The 22444-nt window shown below is 42.4% G+C and overlaps 1 protein-coding gene across 1 annotated transcript in view; it reads right to left on the bottom strand.

Moving 5' to 3' along the window:
* The window catches only part of FBN2 (fibrillin 2), a 255858-nt gene that overhangs the window by 59001 nt on the left and 174413 nt on the right, over nucleotides 1-22444 (bottom strand). The window contains exons 24-34 of the mRNA XM_019422114.2: nucleotides 19295-19522; nucleotides 18644-18769; nucleotides 13712-13840; nucleotides 12811-12936; nucleotides 9916-10041; nucleotides 9320-9442; nucleotides 9032-9157; nucleotides 8587-8712; nucleotides 6912-7034; nucleotides 3869-3991; nucleotides 2049-2174 (exon numbers count right to left, since the gene is read on the bottom strand). Coding sequence (XP_019277659.1) covers nucleotides 2049-2174; nucleotides 3869-3991; nucleotides 6912-7034; nucleotides 8587-8712; nucleotides 9032-9157; nucleotides 9320-9442; nucleotides 9916-10041; nucleotides 12811-12936; nucleotides 13712-13840; nucleotides 18644-18769; nucleotides 19295-19522 — 1482 coding nt within the window. The remainder of the gene's footprint in view (nucleotides 1-2048; nucleotides 2175-3868; nucleotides 3992-6911; nucleotides 7035-8586; nucleotides 8713-9031; nucleotides 9158-9319; nucleotides 9443-9915; nucleotides 10042-12810; nucleotides 12937-13711; nucleotides 13841-18643; nucleotides 18770-19294; nucleotides 19523-22444) is intronic.

Here is a 22444-nt window from a genome sequence, read left to right as displayed (position 1 = left end):
GCCCTGGGCTCTATGTGCCCTCTGCTAATGAACCTGGCCTCTGCTCTGTCTTCACACATGATACCAAATGGTGTGCATCCATGTTTACTCCACTGACAGAATCCTAAGCTGTTCCTGAGGAGCTTTCTCCAGGTTTTATATTCTCCCATTTTGGTGGAGAATACTGAGAAAGGGCCAACTGTACCAAGTGCTTGGACTCTACAGAAATTCTGAGAATGGGAATTGTTCTGTGGTGAGAAGTAGATGCTGAGGAGAAAATAGTGATCAGAGGGTCACTTCAGAGGGGCATATATTTATCATCAAATAAGAAGACCTGAATAAATTAAATTACTGAATTCAGAAGAAACTGTGCAGATGAGACAGATCTTAGAGACAGGGATAAGACAACTTCAAGGAGAAACAGGCAGAACCATGGAATAACATTTTTGGGATCTCAAAACCTGGCGTTTAGCAAAGAGGAGCAGGGTGTCACCGAAGATGAACTCCTTGTGAACCACTCTCCTTGGCCTGGCAGCTGGCATTTCCCTCCCTGGCAATGATAGACTGTGAAAAACCAACACGTGAGGGAAGTGCAGTAAATACACAGTGTCCAGCCTCACCTCAGGGAAGGTGTGAAAGGGCGAAGGCCACAGATAAAGGACAAGAATTATGAAGGTGGAAATTATTACACACAAAGAATTAATTTTTGAAATTTTCTGTTAGCAAAGTATCTGGCTACTGCTCACTTGTTCCTTTTCCCACCAACTCTTGTCAAGTGGAGGTGAGTAATAAATCATGTAATCCCAGAACCACACTGACTCACATTTTCTACTAATTGGCTTTGGTACTTACAAGAAACCAGGACTGGAGGCGGGGGGGGGGGAGGGGGGGGAACTCAATCTACAGTGACCTTGTATGAAATGCATTAGACTCTGCTCAATCTAACAGGTCAACATGGAAGCATGAATGCTTTCAGTTTGCACGATCTTCCCCAGGGGGTAGTCTTCGTTCTCTTGTTCCGAGTCTCTGAAAATTGGTGGACATTTATGGAAAATGCAGTGACCTTTTAGGCATACCTTCTTTCCTTAGCACCACTTTGGGTAGTGAGGCAGAGACAGGCTCTAATTGAGCCATTTCTAGATGGTATAATTGGGTTTTGTTTGGTTGCTACTGGTGAGGGGGGTGTGTGTGTGTGTGTGTGTGTGTGTGTGTGTGTGTGTGTTGGTATTTGCTATTTCTGGTCATTTGATTAGACACTAGTGTAGTGAAAAACTGTAATCTGGTTTCCTTTTATAATCTTTGCCCAGCGCTTAGCCTGAGTTACTTTGTTAAGTGTTTTCTACCAATCACTAATTTTCCTAAGCCTTCTGATTCACTCATTGTTTTTCATCTTCTTCCTTTCCTCACGTGTATTTTCATGTACTCCAAAAGAACACAGTGACAGCCCAAAACTATACATACAGTGAACTAATTTAAACCTCTAATTTAAGAGAAAATCCAAATTCTTTTTCTTGGAGAGTGATCACACTAGTCCCAAGTCTCATTTCTAGGAAAGGGGGATGATGTCATCACTGAGGGGAAGGACACGTTGCTCTCAGGCAAAAGGTGCAGGCCTTGAGGCATCCCTGAGGAGACCTTCCAGTCCCAGACATACAGACAGCAGACCGAAACATGAAGGTAAATGCCCAAAAGGAGCTACTGCGGTTTTGACAAACACATTAAATAGCAGTGACTGGGGTAGATAGATCATATTTTTAAAAAGCTGAATAGTTTTTCCACATGTCATTCATTTAGTAATAAAAAAAAAAAGAAATGGTTAAAAAGAAAAAAAAAGGAACTAGCCAAACTTCCAAGTGTTGGCTCTCGGCCAGGAAAACTTCATAAGAGATGAAAGCCGCCTTCATCATTATTCATTCGGCAAAATAATCCATGCTTAAACGAATGACTTTTATATGTGCAGCATGTGCTGTGTATTCTGCTTCCAGGTGGGGCCCGCTCCAGCCCTTTCTGCGGTTTCATGTGCTGTAGTTGATCCAACTTGGAAATGAGTTGGAATTGCAGTGACCCACCTTGGCAGGACCTGCTGTCGGAGGCTGGAGTGAAGCCCATCTCACACTCGCAGCGATATGCACCCGGGACGTTGAGGCACTGTCCGTTTTCACAGAGATTTATGTTTTCTGCGCACTCATCAACATCTGTGGGAGAAGCAAATTACATCTCTATTAGGTTCCCGAGGTCTTGACATGGTTTTTCCCTGCTAAGTCCGTTTTGCTGGCTTCAGCAGGTGCTCGTTAACAGGAGAGGACACTTAATCACATTCACCTAAACAAGGGTAAGACCTGATAACAGAGCTGCTGAACCTACACTCTAACATTCAATCACCACATCTTTAACAGGAAGGAGGCAGGTGTCGCCCAGATCTGTCTCAGTTCCCTCTAATGCCAACGTGATGCATCAGTATGACACCGACATCACTGACAGATGACCAAGAACATTGAAATGAACCCTGAAGTGGTATCTATTCTAACATTATGTTTTCAAGTAAATGAACTTGGTTTTTCCACTAGATCAAGTATGTCTCAAGCACAGAAGGGCTGTTCAAGTAGCACGAGGACAGTGTCTTTCTTGTCACCATGATTATATTCAATACTTCTGTCTTAATTATGCAAATGGACATTATTCATTGACCCGAAAGCCAATTTACTTAATTCTATAAAATGGAAAAAGGGGGGCAGGGCAGAAAGCAATGTTGACCGAGGGCCTTATATCTGGCAGGTAGCTGCTGGCTGCCTGCCTCACATGCTTTCCTTCAGTACGCCAATTCTGTGCAGGTCAGAAGAGGAATAACCTGAGGCTAGGAGAGGCCAGCCGCAGGGTGGGAGCCCCAGGGAGCCAATCTGTCCCCGACCCTGACACCAAGGCCAGGCCCTTCCCATCATCCCTCGGTGCAGAGAAATGTTCAGAAAGATACAATAAGCCAAGGTTTAAAGGATTAAAGCCTTAAAGATTACATAAGCGTGTTTTCTTAAAGCAACGGAAAATGATAAGTCTGTGTTCTTAATGTCGATAATTAGAAACAAGAAAAAAGCTAGAAGTCTTTTAACGTGGGGCTTAAAGTGTGCACTGACATTCAGCTGAAGAACACTGATGTCCGCAAACCTGTCTCCTACTTTATGTCCACCAAGACAAAGCAGTCATTCACAGGAGTTTAAGTGGGTGCTATATTCTCAAGGGATCCATAATTAACAGCAGCTAAACAGCAGGTAATGTTTACTGAGCTCTTACGAGGTGTTTTTCTAAATCCTTGACTTGTGTTAACTTCATTTTTTCCTTTCAATACCCTGTGGTGATCGGAGATTCTGACAAGCACATGAAATAGCCGTCACTGGCTGGACATATGCTGTATCTTAAGATGCTGAACAGTTTTCCCATATGTCATTCATTTAGCGAAAAACAAAAAGCAAAAAACAAAAAACAAAAAATAATGGACCTATTATGGTTACTGCGGCTGTTTGAAAATGGGGAAATTAAGGCCACACAGGTTCCATGATTTACTTACGGCGACAAAAACAGTAAGCAGCACAGGTGAAATCTGATTCCAAGGGGTTGGATTCAGAGACAGCTTGGATTTCTGACTACTGTGTAAATTGATGACTACAATAAATTAACAGTCATTAATAGTATATGATAATAATAAATGGAATTATTGAAAAACTGTTCTGGTCTTGGTGTGAAGTGTAAGACAAAGATACACATTCACCTGTATGTCAGACGTAAAAACAGACAGGGAATTTTAGCCCCCTTTAACTACACTTTTCTTCAAACACGGCAAGCTTATGGAATGTTCCATGAAAATTCTGCCAGGACCCACCTCACGATTCTTACCCACCTGAACAGGTAAAGCCATCTCCAGTGAACCCTTCAGAGCAGGCACATCGGTAGGAGCCTGGGGTGTTAACACACTGAGCATTGATGCTACACTGGTGGGTTCCGTTTGAACATTCGTCCAGATCTGCGTGTGCCGAGGGAACAGAGCAAGAGAGTTCAGAAATGCAACTGAAAAGTCTAAACGCGCGGAACGATTTTCACTTGTCTCAATTTAAATGTAAACTGGACACATGTGATTTGTTTTCGCTTACCTGTAAGGTCACAGTTCTAATTCTCTAAGAGCTCAGACCCACAATCCAAAATGTTTGTTCTACAAACAGAGGCTAAAATGACTAATAAAAGCATTTGTGAGATACCCAATAAGCTAGAATTTTAATGGTTAAAAGGAAAACCAGTGCTAGATTTCTCTCTGACTCCGCTGGGGACAGACGTGATCGCTGGCTTCTTTATCACTAAAAACAGGTCAATTTCTAAATTCAATTACTGAATTTCGAGTGGGAAAATTAGCATAGAGTTTTCAAGTTCCTTTTACAGATGAGGAAATGAAGGTCAGATTCTTGATCTCACGGAGCCTAGTCTAGTAGAAATGACAAATGCTACAGTTAATCATCTGCCTCTCCATTTCGGCTAGGTCACCATCTCACAGTTTGTGAGACTGAACCCTGCACTGAGCTCTGTGCTGACAGTGCAGAGCCTACTTACTTGGGATTCTCTCTCTCTCCCTCTCTCTCCGCCCCTCCCCCACTCACGTGTGTGCACATTCTCTCCTTCTCTCTCAAAATACATAAACATTAAGAAACAATAGACACAGGAAATTAAATTACATTAAATATGTTCTAGGTGACACGAAGAAATGTTACAAAGTGCAAGGAGAAAATAAAAGGGGCATCTAATTTGGATTGTAGGAACAAAGAAGGTCCCATTGAAGAGTTTTTGGTTAACTTCAGGCCTGAATGATGAGTCAGAGTCAGCCTGCTTCACAGAAGTAGGGAAAAGTATTCCTTACAAAGGGAACAGCACTTATAAAGATGCTGAGGAGGAAAAGAACTTAATGTGATTAAAAAAAAAAATTAGTGGGGCACCTGGGTGGCTCAGTTGGTTAAGTGGCCGACTTCAGCTCAGGTCAGGATCTCACGGTCTGTGAGTTCGAGCCCCGCATTGTGCTCTGTGCTGACAGCTCAGAGCCTGGAGCCTGTTTCAGATTCTGTGTCTCCCTCTCTCTCTGACCCTCCCCTGCTCATGCTCTGTCTCTCTCTGTCTCAAAAATAAATAAATGTTTAAAAAAAAAAAAAAAATTAGAGAAAGGAAGCCAGAGTGACAAAGCACAAGGCAGGAGCTAGGCTGATGGAAGATGAAGCTCGAGAGGTATGGGGAAGATGCTGTAGGGTCCTGTAAACCACGGGAAGGAAGCCAGAGTTTGTCCTAAATTCAATGATTAAATGACAACTGGAGAGGTGGGTGGCTCAGTCAATTGAGTGTCTGACTCTTGGTTTGGGCTCAGGTCATGATCTCTCAGTTCATGAGTTTAAGCCCTGTGTCAGGCTCTGTGCTGACAGCGTGGAGCCTGCCTGGGATTCTCTACCTCCCTCTTTCTCTCTGCCCCTCCCCTGCTTTCTCTCTCTCTCTCTCTCTTTCTCTCTCTCTCAAAATAAATAAATAAAAACTTTAAAAAAAATGACAACTTTAAGGAGATCATATCCATGGTTTATAAGGTCTTTCTGGCTACTATGTGGAGAATGGATTACGGGCCCAGCAAGTGAATGAATGAGCAGACATAAGAACAGTTTCTTTTGGCATCCAGGAGAGAGAGAGACAGACAGACAGACAGACAGACAGACAGAGACAGAGAAAGGACGGGTAGGGGGATTACTGAGATGGAGATGGAAAGAAGATAATGAATTTGGATGATATTCTGGAGTGGAAGTAGCAGTTAAATCTGTATTTTGTGATAGTTGGCTAGAGTGATGGATGGACAAGCACAAAATATGGAGGCTACAAGAGAGAAAGCCAGTAGCCAATGGGGCTAGAAAACAGGCATGGGGATATGGCTGAAAGACTGTCCAAATAATGAAAGAGTGATGGCTGGACTAGGAGTGGGTAGCAAGTGAAGTGAATGATGCCATCACAGAATGTTACTTACCACAGTTATTTGGAAGGTGTGATCATTTACCTCCATAGTCAGTTCATAAACATTTGGCAAGTATAAAACAACTGAATGTCTAAGACAGTAAATTCAAATTAGTGGATGTTACTGTTAACAGATCTAAGGCTTACTGTGGAATTCTAAGGTTTTAAGGAGTAATCCTGGGGAGGTCAGTTCAGCTTGTTTTATTTTCTATCTTAAGTCGACCTGGGTAATTCTAACCAGTTGGAAAAATGCCTTGTTGTGAAGGCATGTCAAACTCCGGGCATGTGAAGCTGTCCTTTGTGCGACACCAAGGGTGACATCCAGCCCCCTGCCTCACAGCTACAAAAGGCTTATCAGACTCCAGTTCAGCCCTGATAAAACCTAGAGAACAGCAAATGCTTCTCCAATCTCCTCTGATTCTTTGAATCAGATCTCTGAGAATCCAGCAAACCTTTTTGCTTTCTCTGGAAGAAGAATTCTCTTTTCTGTTAAGAAGGTGGTATTCAGCAGACAGAGACTTAGGTTATCTGATAAAACCTTTTCCTTTCCTTCATGTATTTCCCTGGGTTCTAAGTCTCACTGATTGCTCTCTGAGACTGGAAAAACATATTAGTCGTTTTTCATCATCCATCTGTTTGGATTTCTGGCTACACGTCACAGAATTTTTACCGAACAACAACACATTAAAAAGCAGAGTGCCAAGGCAGACTGCTGTGGCTTGATAATTTATTCCAAGGATAAAAGAAACTCTTAGGCAGGAATTACCTTACAACTGAAGATAGTCTTTGAATTTTCAAGAGAACACAGGAAAGGGAAGAGTATGCCCCTATACCAGTATGTGGGCTAACAACCATGCAAAGAAGAGCCTCTAAGAATTCCGTGCCTTAGCAAAGCATGTTCACGTTTGCAAACTCACCAATACATTTGATGCCATTTCCAACCCAGCCTTCTCTGCAGCTACACCTGAAGCTTCCCGGGACGTTGAGACAGGAGGCATGCATGTCACAATTGTGGGCACCAATTTCACACTCGTCCACATCTGAGAAGTCACAGTTAATATGATGAAGAGTAAATACAAGGCTAATTAATTCTACTTCCAAGGATAATTCTGCACAGTTAACATTTTAAAGTTAATATGGAAATAGCTAAAACAGTACAGAAAAAAAAATAAACATTAACATCATTTTTACTTTTAATTTTTGTAGCCTCCAACAAGATTCAGAAGTTCATGGTCCAAGTCAAAGAGGTCTTTTCCTAGAGCCACTTTCTGGTAAGACAGGGATACTGCCCCCAGGCAGATATGTGTGTCAGGCCCTCCCCACGTCGCTGCCTGGGCCCAGACAAAAGTCCATGCAGAAGGCATGGTTAGAGATGTCAGGAGAAATCGTATTTCCAAAGTGAGACTCTCCTACTGTTTCCTATTCATATTTGTTACATGTGTTTCATAAAGATTAAAAGAAGCCTGACTTTTAAAATAATAGTGCATTCCTGTCATTTTTAGAATACAGTATAGTATAGAGTTTTGAAAATTATCATTTTAGTGTGTATTCATCTATTTATTTGCAAATATGTGAAAATATTCACTGGAGATTCCATCCGGAAAATAAAGAGTATGTATATACACACACATACACATGTATACGTACAAATAAATGTATACATATTATGCATGTGTACACATTTGTGTGTATAAACTCTGTAGCTTTGGTTCTCCAGAGCTTTCTAGAATAGAAAGAATAATCTTTTCTATCCAGCTCAATGATTACATGTTGTAGACGCTGAAATCACACATGTAAATACACATACACACACAGAACTATTGGCTTTGCATCGACCTTCAGAGCACTGAACACCCAGAGCACCCCGTCTTCCTCGCTCACCTGTTCCTGGAGGTGTCAGCTTAAGAGCCAGGCTGCAGTCCAAGCCACCCACCACCTGCCTTGAGCAAAATGCCTGACGACGGTCTTAAACTGAACAATGAGGAAGGCCTAGTCCAAAGCACTGACTTGGGACTTCCTCGCCCATTTTATGCAGAAGGCCAAAACATACTTCACAGAGAAAGGAAGCAAGAGATAAAGTGCATGAGGTGAGCAAAGACAGAAAGTGAAAAGAGAAGAGGGAAAGTCAACTGGGGCTAAGGGAAGAGAGGGCAAAAGCAAACAGAAAGAGAAGAGGTAAAAACAGAGGAAAGGATGGTGCAGAAGGAAGGAAGGAAAAGGGTGTAACCAGAAATCCACATGAATTTTTGTCCAGTTAGAAGAATTGCAAAAACAAGCGACTGGGATGGTCCATGGTGCTATGTCCTGACAAGTGTCTGGGCCACACTCCTCCTACGAAACTGAATGATGCTGCAAGAGCAAACAGCCATGTGGGCGATGCTCGGGACTAGAATGCAGGCCCACACCCCCACTTCGTGTGTGACCAGAGAGGACACAAACCCATCATCACACATGCCCTGGGGCAGGTGCTCATGACCCAGTCATGACCTGGTGCCGTCATGGTCCAAATGAGGCAAAGGGACAAATGAAGGTCAAGTTGGCCTCTGAAACAGGAGGAGCCAGAGCACAAGAGGGTATAAGTTTGAGACCTACCTGTGCATCCTGTGGTCCCCTTCTTCACAGAATAACCCAGCTGACAGTGGCAAATGAAGGATCCCTTGGTGTTCTCACACTCCCCAAACATGCAGATGTTTGAGTTCAACTCACACTCATTCACATCTAGAAAACGTATTTTCAGTACTTCGGTTAGTATTTTTTCATCCGAGGAATTCAAAAGCTCTCTTTTATACTGAAGAGCGTAATATTGAAATAAAGAGATAAAAGCTAAAATGTAATCTATGTGCAAGACGCAGTATTATTTTCTAAAATTATTTCCAAATAGTTCTTCCATTTCAGCTTTCGCATCTTGTAAATATGGTGGCTTGAATTTTAAAATAACCAAAAAAACTGTTCCCTGACGTGTTTGTGTGTGCACAAATGTGCATGTGTGTGCGTGCAAATGTGTGCATGGGATTTATCCCATTTTTATGATACCCACCAATGCATGTTTTCATGTCCATTGAAGCCATGAAGCCATCATAGCAGAGACAGCGATACTCTCCAGGAATGTTGGTACACTGCCCCCCATCACAGATATCAGGATTATTTTCACATTCGTCAATATCTGATGACAGAAAATTGGGATTAAATAAAAACAAGAAAGACTTTTATTAAGCTCGCATATATATTTTTTTCCCCATCCAGATCCAGTCAAAGTGCGTGGAGTGAGATTTGTTAAGATAAAATCAATGAGCTGTACAAAGCCTGCATATTTTCCTTTCTGTACCTGCGCAGGACCTCCCATCTGGCATCAGGGCATACCCCTCGCTGCAGCTGCACTCATAGCTGCCTTCTGAATTAGTGCACCGGGTGTCACAGCCTCCATTCATGATCATACATTCGTCAATATCTGTGAAAACAACATTGCAACCACATTACTCTGTCAAGTCTACTTCCTTAAACAAAAAAAAAGAAAGAAAAAAAAGGGAATTTTTCTTCTTTTCTTTAAACAGATAATGCTTAAATGGCTTTGGGGTTTTCTCCCCATTACTGTGTTGGGTTTATTGTTTTACCATTGGTCTTTCTTAGCTCTTTCTACTTCCTTTCGGACATCATTCCATTTGGCCTTTAGCCCCAGTAGCCTAAGATTAAAGAACTCAGAAATATTGTAGCTATGGAATTTACGGTGTTTTCTGTGATAAAACCAGGGATTCCTCTGCAAAGCCATAAAGACAATGGCATCTTACAGACCGGTCCCCATGCTTAGATTCACGTTTAGGACATAGAACTTCCACTGGCTTCATTACAATATATTCAGTGCCAGAAGCTGTCCTAGGCTGATTTGGAAAATACAAGTTCCAGACCCACTTGGCTGACCCGCACCTGTACAGCCCTGTCGGTCTGGTGTGGCCTGGTACCCGGGGTTACAGGAACACTGATAGGTTCCAATCATGTTCACACACTTTCCATTTCTACAGAGATTGTCACTCAGGGAGCATTCATTTATATCTGTAAAAAGATACACAGAATTAATGTTTTTGCAATAACCACATCACTTAAAAGTATCAAGAAATGTTGCATGGAAGCATCGGTCTCCAAAGGGGTGTGTGTTCTTTTTTTGTTGTTGTAATTTTTATTTAAAATTTTTTTAATGTTTATTTATTTTTTTAATTTTTCTTAATGTTTATTCTTGAGAGAGAGAGAGAGAGAGAGAGAGAGAGAGAGAGAGAGAGAGTGTCTGTGTGAGCAGGGGAGGAGCAGAGCAAGAGAAGGACACAGAATCTGAAGCAGGCTCCAGGCTCTGAGCTGTCAGCCCAGAGTCCTATGCTGGGCTCGAAACCATCAGCTGTGAAATTGTGATCTGAGCCAAAGTCAGATGCTCAACTGGGTGAGCCACCCAGGTGTCCCAATGTTTATTTATTTTTGAGAGAGAGAGAGAAAAAGAGAGAGAGAGGTAGAGAGAGACAGAGAGAGAGAGAGGGAGAATGAGTGGGGGAAGGGCAGAGAGAGGAGGAGGCAGAGGATCTGAAGCAGGCTCCAGGCTCTGAGCTGTCAGCACAGAGCCTGATTCAGGGTTCGAACTCACAAACTGTGAGATCATGACCTGAGCCGAAGTCAAATGCCCAACCCACTGAACCACCCAGGCACCCCATGGGGTTTGTGTTCTTCAGGGGGAAGTAAGATGATTTCCTGGGGTGTTCAAAGAAGATGCTGGAATCTACATTTCTATTATTTCTATCTAAAACTGTACTGTAAGTAAAACTCTGTATCTCTGCTATTCCAATATGTATCTGCTATAGAGCATTTCAAACACGAACAGAATGAATGAAATTCATTTTTTCAATTTAATTTTAATTTAATTTTTTAAAAGTAAGCTCTTTGCCCCCTGTGGGGCTTGAACTCACGACCCCAAGATCAAAACTGATTGAGCCAGCCGGGTGCACCAGGAATTGAATTTTTCATGTTACCAAATTTTAATTAAATTTAAGTGGCCACATGTGGATAGTGAATGTTGGACCATGTACATTTAGCACATGCCAGACATAAAAGTTACTAATATTTAATATACGAATTTACACTGGCATGCTCACCTGCTCTTTATTAGATGGCCAAGAGGAGCCTCAATGACGTCAAGTATCCCGAGGGAAGATGGCTGATCCCACAAGTCACAGGGGCTGATACCAGGGCCCTCACTAGTTTGTGTGTTTAGTGTGCCTTCAGAGGTGGATCTGTATCACCTACTTTAAAATAAACTAACCCTTATAGGAAACACAGGTGCCTAATAAAAACTTCTGCAAACGTCTGTGGAATAAAGTACTACTATTAATGCAGTTGTAAGAGAACAGCAAGAAAAATGATAGAATGGAAGATTTCCTCATACAAACTGCTTGTGACACACAATATAAGGTAAAAATAATGACAATACAGTGAGGTAAAACAAGACCTTCATTCCAAATTCTCAAAATCACCAAGAAGACTATGTGACATATGGATTTAAATCTATGATCATTAAATGCATGTTTTATTAAGTGTGCAAAAATATGCATCTTATATTATACAATATTCCCTTGAGGGGTACTTTTTCCAGCTATAGGATCCACAAAAACTAATAAAATAAACTGAACATAGAAACAGATCTCTGATTCACTGCATCACAATGATGAACAAATATTCCATAATCATGTTTTAAAAAATTTTAGTACCACCATTAAAATGAAATAAAAATATTTAAAACTTTTTAAATTCTTGGGGTGCCTGGGTGGCTTAGTCGGTTAAGTGTCCGACTTCAGCTCGGGTCATGATCTCACACTGTGAGTTCTAGCCCCGCATCGGGCTCTGTGCCGACAGCTAAGGGCCTGGAGCCTGCTTTGGATTCTGTGTCTCCCTCTCTCTCTGCCCCTAACCCACTCACATTCTATGTCTCTCTCAAAAATAAAAAAACATTAAAAAATTTTTTTTAACTTTTTACATTCACCTGTAAATGTAAATAAAAATGTCTGTTTAGTGTATGATTTAAGATTCACCTAACATATTAGCAAAGCGATACATATATGATTTATAAATGAATAAATGTGTACAGGAAAGATGTGCTCAAATTACGTTTTGAAATGGGGCTGTGCAGTCTGGTCTGTTTTAAGCCATTTTATTTACTTATACTTGCAAGAAAGATTTTTGGTGAAGAAAATGCTTCCTGGCTACATGAAGGTTTTAAAGCCAGTATCTATAGCCCGGTAAGCCCAGAGGCCTCTGTATACTCAAAAAAAGCAGTAGGCTGGAAAGCTCCAAGACCAGCCACTGGCATTCTCACATCACCCCTGCCCCTCAGCTTTCTGTGAGAAGACGGGGAGGAGAGAGCTCTTGTGTTCACACACACACAGGAGCAGACGCCATGACGACAGACATGGGGGGCGGACTCTGCTGACTGGACGACAGGTGGATGCACAGGTGAACAACCAGGGAGAGGCCCTTCCGACAACCGCTTTGCTATTTTGTCCTCCCTGGAGGAGGCAATTACGTGGCCTTCCACGGGGTCCCTCGCGCAAGATACTTTCAAGTGCACTTATAATGAAAACGGGGGTAACCAGGACAACGCTGGCCTCTTTGACTGTGTCACTGAGGCGCTCTCTAAGGATACAATGGAGGGGCTCTGAAGTTTCAACTTTTAACCAGCTAAGATTTCACGTGCCGCAGACAACGCGTTAGACTTGACCCCTGATCTTTACTATCTTAGTACCAAGTGAGCTGGGTTGGCTTATGTGCTTGTGGAGACAGACTCACCCACACAGTCCTCACGTGACGGTGACAGCTCGTGTCCCAGTGGGCAGTCACACTGAAAGCTGCCCTCCGTGTTCACACAGGTGCCACCCCTACAAAGGAGAGGGTTACGTTCACATTCGTCAATGTCTGAAAGGTAAAAACGTGAGATCCATTAAAGAACTCTGAGGGAAAAACAGTCGCGCACACAGCATGGGAGAAAAAGAATTATTATTCGAGTTAAGTGTGACTCAAATGTAATAAGACACGGCTTTAAGAGGAGATGCGGTAATGCTCCCCTCACTTTTTCTACTACCAGTAAGTAAATGGTTAAGTTTTATTCTTAAAGAGCGAGTTATCAACGAACTTACTTGTATGAAGCAAGCATGCTCATAAAAGATAAACAATTTGTTTCATATCACCCTAAACTCCAGATACTGTACGTCCCCATCCATTATCAGTAATAAAACTAAAAGAAAAATCATAGGCTGATCACCTTCTGCGTCCCGTGTGGGGGAGTCCCGTGAGTCACGCAATATTAAACAGCGGACCAAAAGGTAGGCGGTACCAAGGGAGTTTGTAATAACACACAAACAAAGAAAATAACACGGGATTTGCGTGGCTGAATATAAACCTGGGGTCACCACACAGCGTCATGTGTGTTAAATGAATCCCTTGTGAGCAGTTAGTCTGTGTTGGTTTTAGATTCTATGAATAAACAGAACCCAGTCTCACTGCCGCTAAGGCGCCAAGAGGTTGGGGCTCCCCAAGAGTTATCTAGGAGCAGATTTCCTGTCTGACATTTAAATCTGTTCTCTCTCTCACCACAGCCCCTTGCCAAGTGCGCTGTTAGCAGCTCTGAGCCCAGCCAAGGTCGAGCTATCTGGTTTCAAGACTGCAGGGCGAAGAACTTAGGCACACTTACCCATGCAGTTCTTCATCATCATGAACCCACTTTCGTAGCCTTCGAAACACTCACACTCAAAGCTGCCAGGCGTGTTGACACAGATTCCACTTCCACAGAGGTCGGGAGAAATCCTGCACTCATCAATGTCTAATGCACAGGGGTTAAAAGAAATTAAAAAATAATTGCAGGAGATGAGCAGGTATTCAAGAACAGGGAGACAGGTGCAGCCTTCCCAGGGAAGGTGTGGCACATTAGAGAGGCTGGAGAAGTCAGGGGCCGGCAGTACGCGGGTATGTTTGCAGGAGGTCCGTTAGCAGCCAACAGGTTCTTAGGCACATTCCTTTCCCCAACTGTCAAAACTGTCACAGCCAACAGGCAGGTGGTGCCTCTTTGCCTGTGAGAACTCTGGAATTGGGGATTTCTCTTTGTGGCTTGGATGCGGTTAACAGTACGAGCAGTATGAGCCAGAGAAGGCAGGCGGCACGTGAGGAAGCAGTGGGCACCTGGACTGAAGTCCCGGGTGCCAAGTGACAGTGTGACGGTTCTCAGACACTAGCCCTTGCCCACCGCGGTGGAAGTATGTTGGGGCTGCTGCCTGTGAGCAGGGGTGGCTGGCGACCACAGAGCACCCAGCCGGCCTCCGAGGTAGACGTGGCCAACGAACCTTGAGCCAGAGAGCGCACACACATGGCAGGGCCGTGAACTATGCCCCAGCATATGTTTTTTGGTAACATTCAGATGTGAAGAGGCAACTGATACACTTTTCAAAATAAAAATAAAATATATTTGTGTTTGTTGCTCTTTACGTACTACAGTAAGAATCTTCAACAGCGGTGTTTACATGATCAAAAAGATTTTCTGAGAAATATCTCAGGCCTATCACTGACATTTTTTAATAGAGAAGTCATGTCTATAAAATATAATTGAGAAAACATGACGTACTTAAAAATTTTTTGGTCACAAGTATGTTTTTAGGAAAAAATGCTTTTGCTGGCATCTACTTGGAGGAATTTTAATTCTGAAGCTTTTCTATCACAAGATTTACCAGTGATAATTTGTACATGCTCTCTCGGGGGTGTCTCAGTCTCAGAAAGTCAGATGCTTTCTCTCAGCACTGGGGCTTTCTCTATTTCCCTAATTGCAGGCAACACTGAAAAAAATATATAAGTACTTCCTTGTAAACAAAATTCTTTTTTTTAAGTTTTATTTTGAGAGAGAGAGAGAGGGACAGAATGAAAGCAGGGGAGGGGCAGAAAGAGAGGGAGGTTCAGCGCAGAGCCCTATGTGGGGCTCCAACTCAGGAACTGTGAGATCATGACCTGAGCCGAAATCAAGGAGTCAGAAGCTTAACTGACTGAGCCACCCAGATGCTCCTTAAACAAAACTCTTCACAAAATTCAGTGATTCAATTAGACAGTTAACGATGTGCATCTTAATTCTCTTACAATCTATCAGGATCTAGAAACTGATAGCTAGAACCACATGAAGAACATGGAATAAACTTGTCGGCAGAGGAGGGACATGTTTTGGCAGCTGTGATGTGATAAGAGCTGGACAGTGGTGCAGAGTGTGGACTCCAGAACCAGATACCCAGGTAGCAGTGCTAGTTTTATCACCTACCAGATGAAGAGGCTTGGGAAAATCATTTCATTTCTCTGTGCCTCAATCTCCATCGCTGTAAAATGGGGAGTAGAGCACAACCCACCTGGGAGGATTAAGTGAGTCAATGTTTGCCGAGTGCTGAGAACAGGGCCTGTCTCATGAGAATTATACAGAGCACTGTATCTATGTTCTCTGCTAAAAATTGGTATTTTGGGGGAGGTGGCTTTGAAGCTTGTATAGAAATTCTCATCCTTGAAGCTTGTATAGAAATTCTAACGTTAAAGAAGTGACATCAATGGAAAGAAAAGAGATAAAGTGCACCGGTGAAGAAAAATAATGCATTTGAGAGTGGCGGGATCAAAGAGGTTAAAAATTAACGCAAGGACAGGGAGGACAGGTGTGATTACTGAGGATGCCAAAAGAAGATGGGCTTAAAAAAATTTTTTTTAATGTTTTTTTTTTTTTGGGAGATAGACAGAGCTGGGGAGGGACAGAGAGAGAGGGATACACAGAATGTGAAGCAGGCTCCAGGCTCTGATCTATCAGCACAGAGCCCGACATCAGGTTCGAACCCATGAACCGCAGGATCATGACCTGGGCTGAAGTCAGATGCTCAACCAACTGAGCCACCCAGGTGCCCCAAGAAGATAGGTTTTATATGCCGTGAAGAATGGCAACCAAAAATGTCCCACTGTCCCTTCACATTATACACCACACACTGCAGTGTGACCAACAAACCCGTTTCTCACACAGTTAAAGAAAGTGAGTTTCAGTAAGACTGGGCTAATGTCACACGAAAAAGAAGAAGGGGAGCCAGAATGGGAAAAACACGGTCTTTACCCAGGTTTCAGATCATGGGAGTCGCTGAAAGTTGCTTTGTGGGGAGTAACACATGGTCATTGTTGAACATGAAAGATCAGACTGGACAATCAATGGGATGGAAGACGACGGAAAAATCTGCCATGCAGTGAATACTGCCAGGTGTTGCCCAGTTCACCCTTCAGGAAGGAAGGACTTACTATTCGCCTCTTCCCTTCTACGCCTGGGGGTGCGGGGGGCACAAAGTCCTGAGATGTAAACTATCTTTAGGAAATGCCTTAGCTAAGAGGACCCTTCCTTGCAGTCACACCCTTTTCTCTGGGCAGATGTATCCAAAGACTGACCACGCAGGTCCATAAACGCCTAGCTCCTCTGCCCTAACCCATGACAGTTCTGATGGCCCAGCCTAGGTACAGCGCTTCCTGTGGGATAGGCGGAGGACCACACGGGGCCTGATGGCCGCCCAGCAGCCCCTGCTTCTCACTCCTGCGTTCTTCCCCTCCCTCCCCTAGATGCTGAGCCCAAGAGCAACTTGGGCTCTCTGTTTCCCGAGAGCTGGGCCCGCGCCTGCAATAGTCTTGTAGAAAGTGTTGAAGCAACTCCTGTGATGGAAGATTACATGTAACTTCTTCCCTTGTCCAACACAGGGAGAGGTCAAAATTAAGTCTGAGGCCTCCATTCTGAGTGAAGTGATGCTATTGCCACATGCAAGGAAGCCCCGAGGGAGAGGGGGGTGGGGGAGGGACAAAAGGGGGCTGAAGAGAAGAGGGGCTGCAGGACGGCAGGTGTACGTGTGGCATGGCACTCAGCCAGCACAGAGGACAGTGCTCACATGGCGGAGTCAGCTCAGCAGAGCCCGTCTGCACAGGCATGGTGCAGGTGCAGCTGTGAGAGGCAGAGGACTCTAGAAATTGGCAAGGGCAAGGAGAATCGTCATAGGCACAGGAGGATGATCAAGACGGGGAGGTACGATGGAAACCAAGACAGAAGAAAATCAAGGAAGGGATGCAGCCAAGCAGAGAAGTCATGGAGAATATGCACCAACAGAAAGATTTTTTCAACTCCACGAAGGTATTTCGTGAGAGAACGTACATGTGCCTGAATGAGGGACAGCAAAAGTCAAAATTACATGGGCTCTTCGGGAGAGAGACGTGAGAGATAAACGCTGGGACACAGGGTGGCAGCATGAGAGAAAAGATGGCAGGGGAAATGGCGTGATTGTTCTCAGGTCCAGGGAAAGCAAAAGGAAAGAGGGCAATTCACTGCAGAGAGTGGGGGAGGCTGCTGACCAGGGCTGGAGCAGGAGCAGGAGCAGCGGAGGGGAAGGAACAGGGAGGAGTGGAAAACTGTGGAAGAGGCAATGTCACTTCCACAGAGAGGTGCCTGCAGGAAAGGTTCTGGCCACAGGAGTGGATGTCCAGGGAGAAGAAAGGCAGTGAGCAGGCATCTGAGAGAGGGTGTGGACCAGAAGAGGTTCAGAAGTGGAGCAGAGAGGGGCTGGTTGGTGAAGCATCCGACTCTTAATTTCAGCTCAGGTCATGACCTCAAGGTGGTGGGATCCAGCCCCACGTCAGGCTCTGTGCTGACAGCACAAAGCTGGCTTGGGATTCTCTCTCTCCTTCTCTTTCTGCCCCTTCCTCTCTACCTTTCTCTCTCTCTCTTTCCCTCTCAAAAATAAATAAATAAACTTAAAAAAAAAAAGAAGTAGAGCAGAGACTCAGAGGCATGAGAGATGAACAGCGTCACTGAGACCTGTTGAAGGCAGATGCGTGAAGTACAGGCAGGTCTCCACAGACCAGCCACCTGAGCACCAAGCAGGAAAACCACGTGCAAGTGAGGAGCTGGGCAGCAGGGGAGGCAGACAGTTGGGAAATGCACCAGGGTGGTCTAGGTGGGGTGGGGACTTAGGGACTCCAGTACCTTATGCAACAGGAAGTGAGGAAGGAGTCAGAAGCACGTTTCAGTGGAGATCATGAAGCAGTGACAAGGGTGAGGACAGCAGAGAAGGAAACATTCCAAGGAGAATATGAATAAAGAGGCTTTTGAAAATAAGATTTTGGACGTCTATTTCAAGAGTTTGGAATAATTTATTTAATGTGATGGAAAAATTTGGATTTTCTCATCTTTTCAAACTAAAGGGAGCAGATATCAATAGGGATAGGGATGGTGACTGGATAGTAATTACTAATAAAACTCTTTAAAGATGAGGAAAATAAGTTACAACAGCTCTATTAAAAACGTTAACATTTTTAAATAGATACTACATATCATTTATATAATTGTTGATTGCTACAGTTTTGAGTCTTCATCATTCTGAAAATCAAATTTTTATGTTTTTCTTGAGGTAAGACATAGCGTTTTCATGCTACTTACTGTGTAGCTCTTACAAGACCTTGTTTGGAGAAGTGATTTAAGAGTAGAGGGGAAAAAAACAAAAAACACAACATGGACTTTTGAAGGCAGGACTTTCCAACCGAGCAAAAGAAAGAGAGCAAGGGTTTGCCAAATACAACACAAGAGCAGACTCACCTGTGCAGTTTCTTTCCTCCACGTCCAGAGCAAAGCCACTGTTACAACGGCACTTGAAACTCCCAATGGTATTTCTGCACTTTCCATAGGTGCACATCCCAGGAAAAGCTTTGCATTCATTGATATCTAAAAGCGGGACAAAGCAGGAACGTTGAGCCAGCTGATACTAAAAGAACGGGTTCACCGGTTAAAGCTGAAAATCTATCACAATGGAAAGTAACATACCCAACTAAAAAAAGGGGGCTCAAAATTTTTGGCGATCACGTGGATGCCACACAGAACATTTCAAAAGTGATAAAGATTCTTCATTTGAAGAGTTCTGACCTCTTCCTTTCTGACCAATTGTCTGGTAAGGTTTAGGGGGGATAGGGAACATTTCACTACACCAGGGCCCCATCTAGTCAGGCTGTGCTAAGGACAGCAGAGGTGCGTGTGCAAAGATGTAGGAAATGTGAGATTAGTGGCATGTTTTACATCTTCAATACCAGCCTATATAGGTGATTTATATTCTGGGGCCATAAGGCAGGCCACAGATCACGTTTAACAAAGAAAATGAAGTGGCAAATCATATGCTTAAAGCAAAACCAATTCTGACAGAATGCGGGAGGTGGGCTTCAAGTGTAGGAAGATCAACGTGACCCTGACGGTTACCTTTGTAAAATGGCCGCCCCGTAAGAACGTCCCCTCTGTTGGCAAAGCCGGGCCCCCGGGGGCACAGGGTCTCATACTCCTTGGTGCCAGGTTTGGGGCATTCCTCACACTCGGTGCCCCAAGCTGCACCAACTGCACAGCAGCAGGCATCCATGCGGAACTTTCCAGGAACAGGATGGACACACTCATCTTCATCCCACTTCAAGTAACACTGCTCCATGCGGATGTCTACATGGCAAATGAAATCACAGTTTGAGACTAAGGTGTCACATTCATTGATGGTTCATAAACTGAGTTTTTGCTTGGCACCTGGCATGATGCCAAGCTCTGGAGATACAATCATGGATGAGAGACAGGGTCCCCAACCTCCTGGAATGGACTTCGTAATGGATAGTCATTTAAAGAGAACAAAGGTGGGTTTTTCAGGAAGAAAAGGTTCCCTTGTGACATGACTCCTTCATATCATCACCCAAGATCCCTTTTTTGTATTGCTCATTTGAGAAAGAATAAGATAATTTGAATGACACATTCTTCTTGTTCACTAAATTGCTTACAGTGGCTTGTGACCAGCTGTCATGTCCTAATCAGAAACAACAAATGATCAACCGTATCTATGTGCCAATTTGGGACAAGTACTATAACAGCTTTACAAAGGAAAAAGAGTATTTTTGCATTTCAAGTTTGTTTGTTTTTTTTTCTGGTCAAATTTACCTTTTGCATCATGGTTTTTGTCCTGCATTATGTAAATCTGCTCTAGTAAGGGCCAAATTATTTGCTTAAATGTCAAATTTTCCCTTTAATCTTGAAACATACCAGGACCTTAGATCAATCAAGAGTCACAAGATAAGATAAATTAGCATGGTGTGTAAATCACACATTTATCTATTAGTCAACAGAGTTGTTGGTCAAACTACAGTCAAACATTTGGCTATATGGATAATGGATACTTGGCTAAATATGGATAATGAGATCAAAAAGGTTTTCCTTAATCACATAGTATGTTTTATTTGATATTGGCATTTCAAGGTATCAAATCCTTTCCTAAACCTCACAACTGTTTAACAGAGAATAAGAGATCCCTAATGGAAATATAAATATAAAGAAATAAATATGTTTACTATTTTAGTTCCTGTCAATACTGGGTCTTTCAAGTGCTCAAGCAAAGGCACCATAAACTTTAGCAACCTCCTTTAGCTTATAGTTACAAATGTTTCCAAGGATGGTAATTACAAAGTCCTATTTTTAAAGAAATAAATCACTGTAGTAAATTTCCATTTTGAGTTGGTAGACTGACTATAGGTATTCACAGTAGGGGATTCTGACTTCTATATCCTCACCAACACCAATTCCAAAGCCATGCTCTCTGGTAGCGTGAGGTACAACAGTAATCCATGAAGTCTCATGACCTCCAGGCATCCAGGGGCTGTTCTCAGTCACAGCCAACCCCATCTAATACTGTTGCCAGGGCAGTAAGGATCTTAACAAGATATGTAAGTTTTATTTAGGTACCCTGAGAACTATGGACTGAGTCAAACTGTTTCTGACGTCATTGAAGTAATTTGCTCAAGAAGCAAGATTAGCTAAAAAAAATAAAATAAAATAAATAAAAAGCATTTGAACTTAATATGTGAAAAGTTATGAGAGGCTGGCAGAGTAATCCTGTGTCTTTGCTACACAGATCCATATCAATATCTGCCTCAGGAATCAAAACACTGTACATTGGCCACATCTGGCCTGGGAATGTTTTTACTGACTGGCAGAGAAATTAGAATATGCATTTGGAAACTTTGGGATAGTATATGCTCTCTATCTAGAGTTTGCAGCAGTCCTCAAGACTCCTATTATCACCTCACTCATTGAAGTTACCCGCCTAGCCCCTGAAAGTATTCGAATTTGGAACCCTGATTTAGATCAGTTTCTATCAAAGTGGTTTTCCTCTACTTTTGTTCTCAGGATATTTTACATTTTCAAATGTTAGTCTCTTCTTGAAACTTCCTCATGTCCGGAGCCACAGTGCATTTTTGTACAATAGTTCAAGTAGTGCCAAAAACATTTAACCCAAGTGCGAGAATGAAGACTTCAATGCATCCTTTTAGAATATTATAAAAGGTTTGAATTTGAATAATATTATTGGGAACATACTTTGTTGAGTGATAATTTACAATTACTAATATATCTCTTCAGGTATAGAATTCTTTGGTTACTGAAAGCAATTTGATATATTAGTCATTCGACCAATATTGATACTGTTATTTGGCATCTTCAAAAGATACTTTGTTAGATAATTTAACAATAAAAATCTGAAAAGAATTTTCCTTTATTATTGGACTTTGGATATTATCATTTCTAACCAGTTCCATATGATTTTATAGTCATACTTTGTAGCCTAATTTAAATATACTATTAAAATTAACTTAAAATGAAATCCGTGTCAATTATAATAACTAATCTGTATGATGTTGCAAACAGTTTTTACTACTAATTTAAAAAATCACCGATACATTTAAATACCTTAGGGGCACCTGGGTGGCTCAGTCAGTTGAGCTTCCTCCTCTTGATTTCAGTTCAGGTCATGATTCCAAGGTCATGAGATCAAGCCCCACGTTGGTTCTGCACTAAGTGTGGAGCCTGCTTAAGATTCTCTGTTCCTTTCTCTCTCTCTCTCTTTCCCCCCTTTTGCCCTCCCCCACTTGCTTGTTCTCTTTCTAAAATAAAATTTAAAAAAATAAAATAAATAAAAATAAATAAATACCTTAAAGATATCTGACTATAACACTATCAATGCCTATGTGTTGTGTACAAGCTTAAATTACAAATATAAACCTATAAATAAAAACTTACAAACTTATATAAGCTTATATAAACCTATAAGCCTATGAATAAAAAGTTATTTTAGAAAATAAAAACTGGGGCGGGTGGGGCAGCAAAAAAAAAAAAAGAAAAGAAAAGAAAAACTGACTGTTCTATAGCATGTTGGGGAATCCCATAATTAAATAAAAACTGCTTAGATACAATACAAGATTAAGAAAAGTTTCTTTTTCATTAATCAAACTCTGATTCAGGCAAAATGACATTGATAATGATAAGGTCAATTATGTATTTCTGTACTAATGATGTTGAAAGAAAGAGCTTCCTCATTTTAGATTTTTA

Source organism: Panthera pardus, unplaced genomic scaffold (genome assembly GCF_024362965.1).
Source record: "Panthera pardus isolate Hobbes unplaced genomic scaffold, ASM2436296v1 HiC_scaffold_2, whole genome shotgun sequence".
In the NCBI taxonomy this organism is placed as follows: domain Eukaryota; kingdom Metazoa; phylum Chordata; class Mammalia; order Carnivora; family Felidae; genus Panthera; species Panthera pardus.
This window is presented reverse-complemented; position numbering and strand designations above follow the sequence as displayed.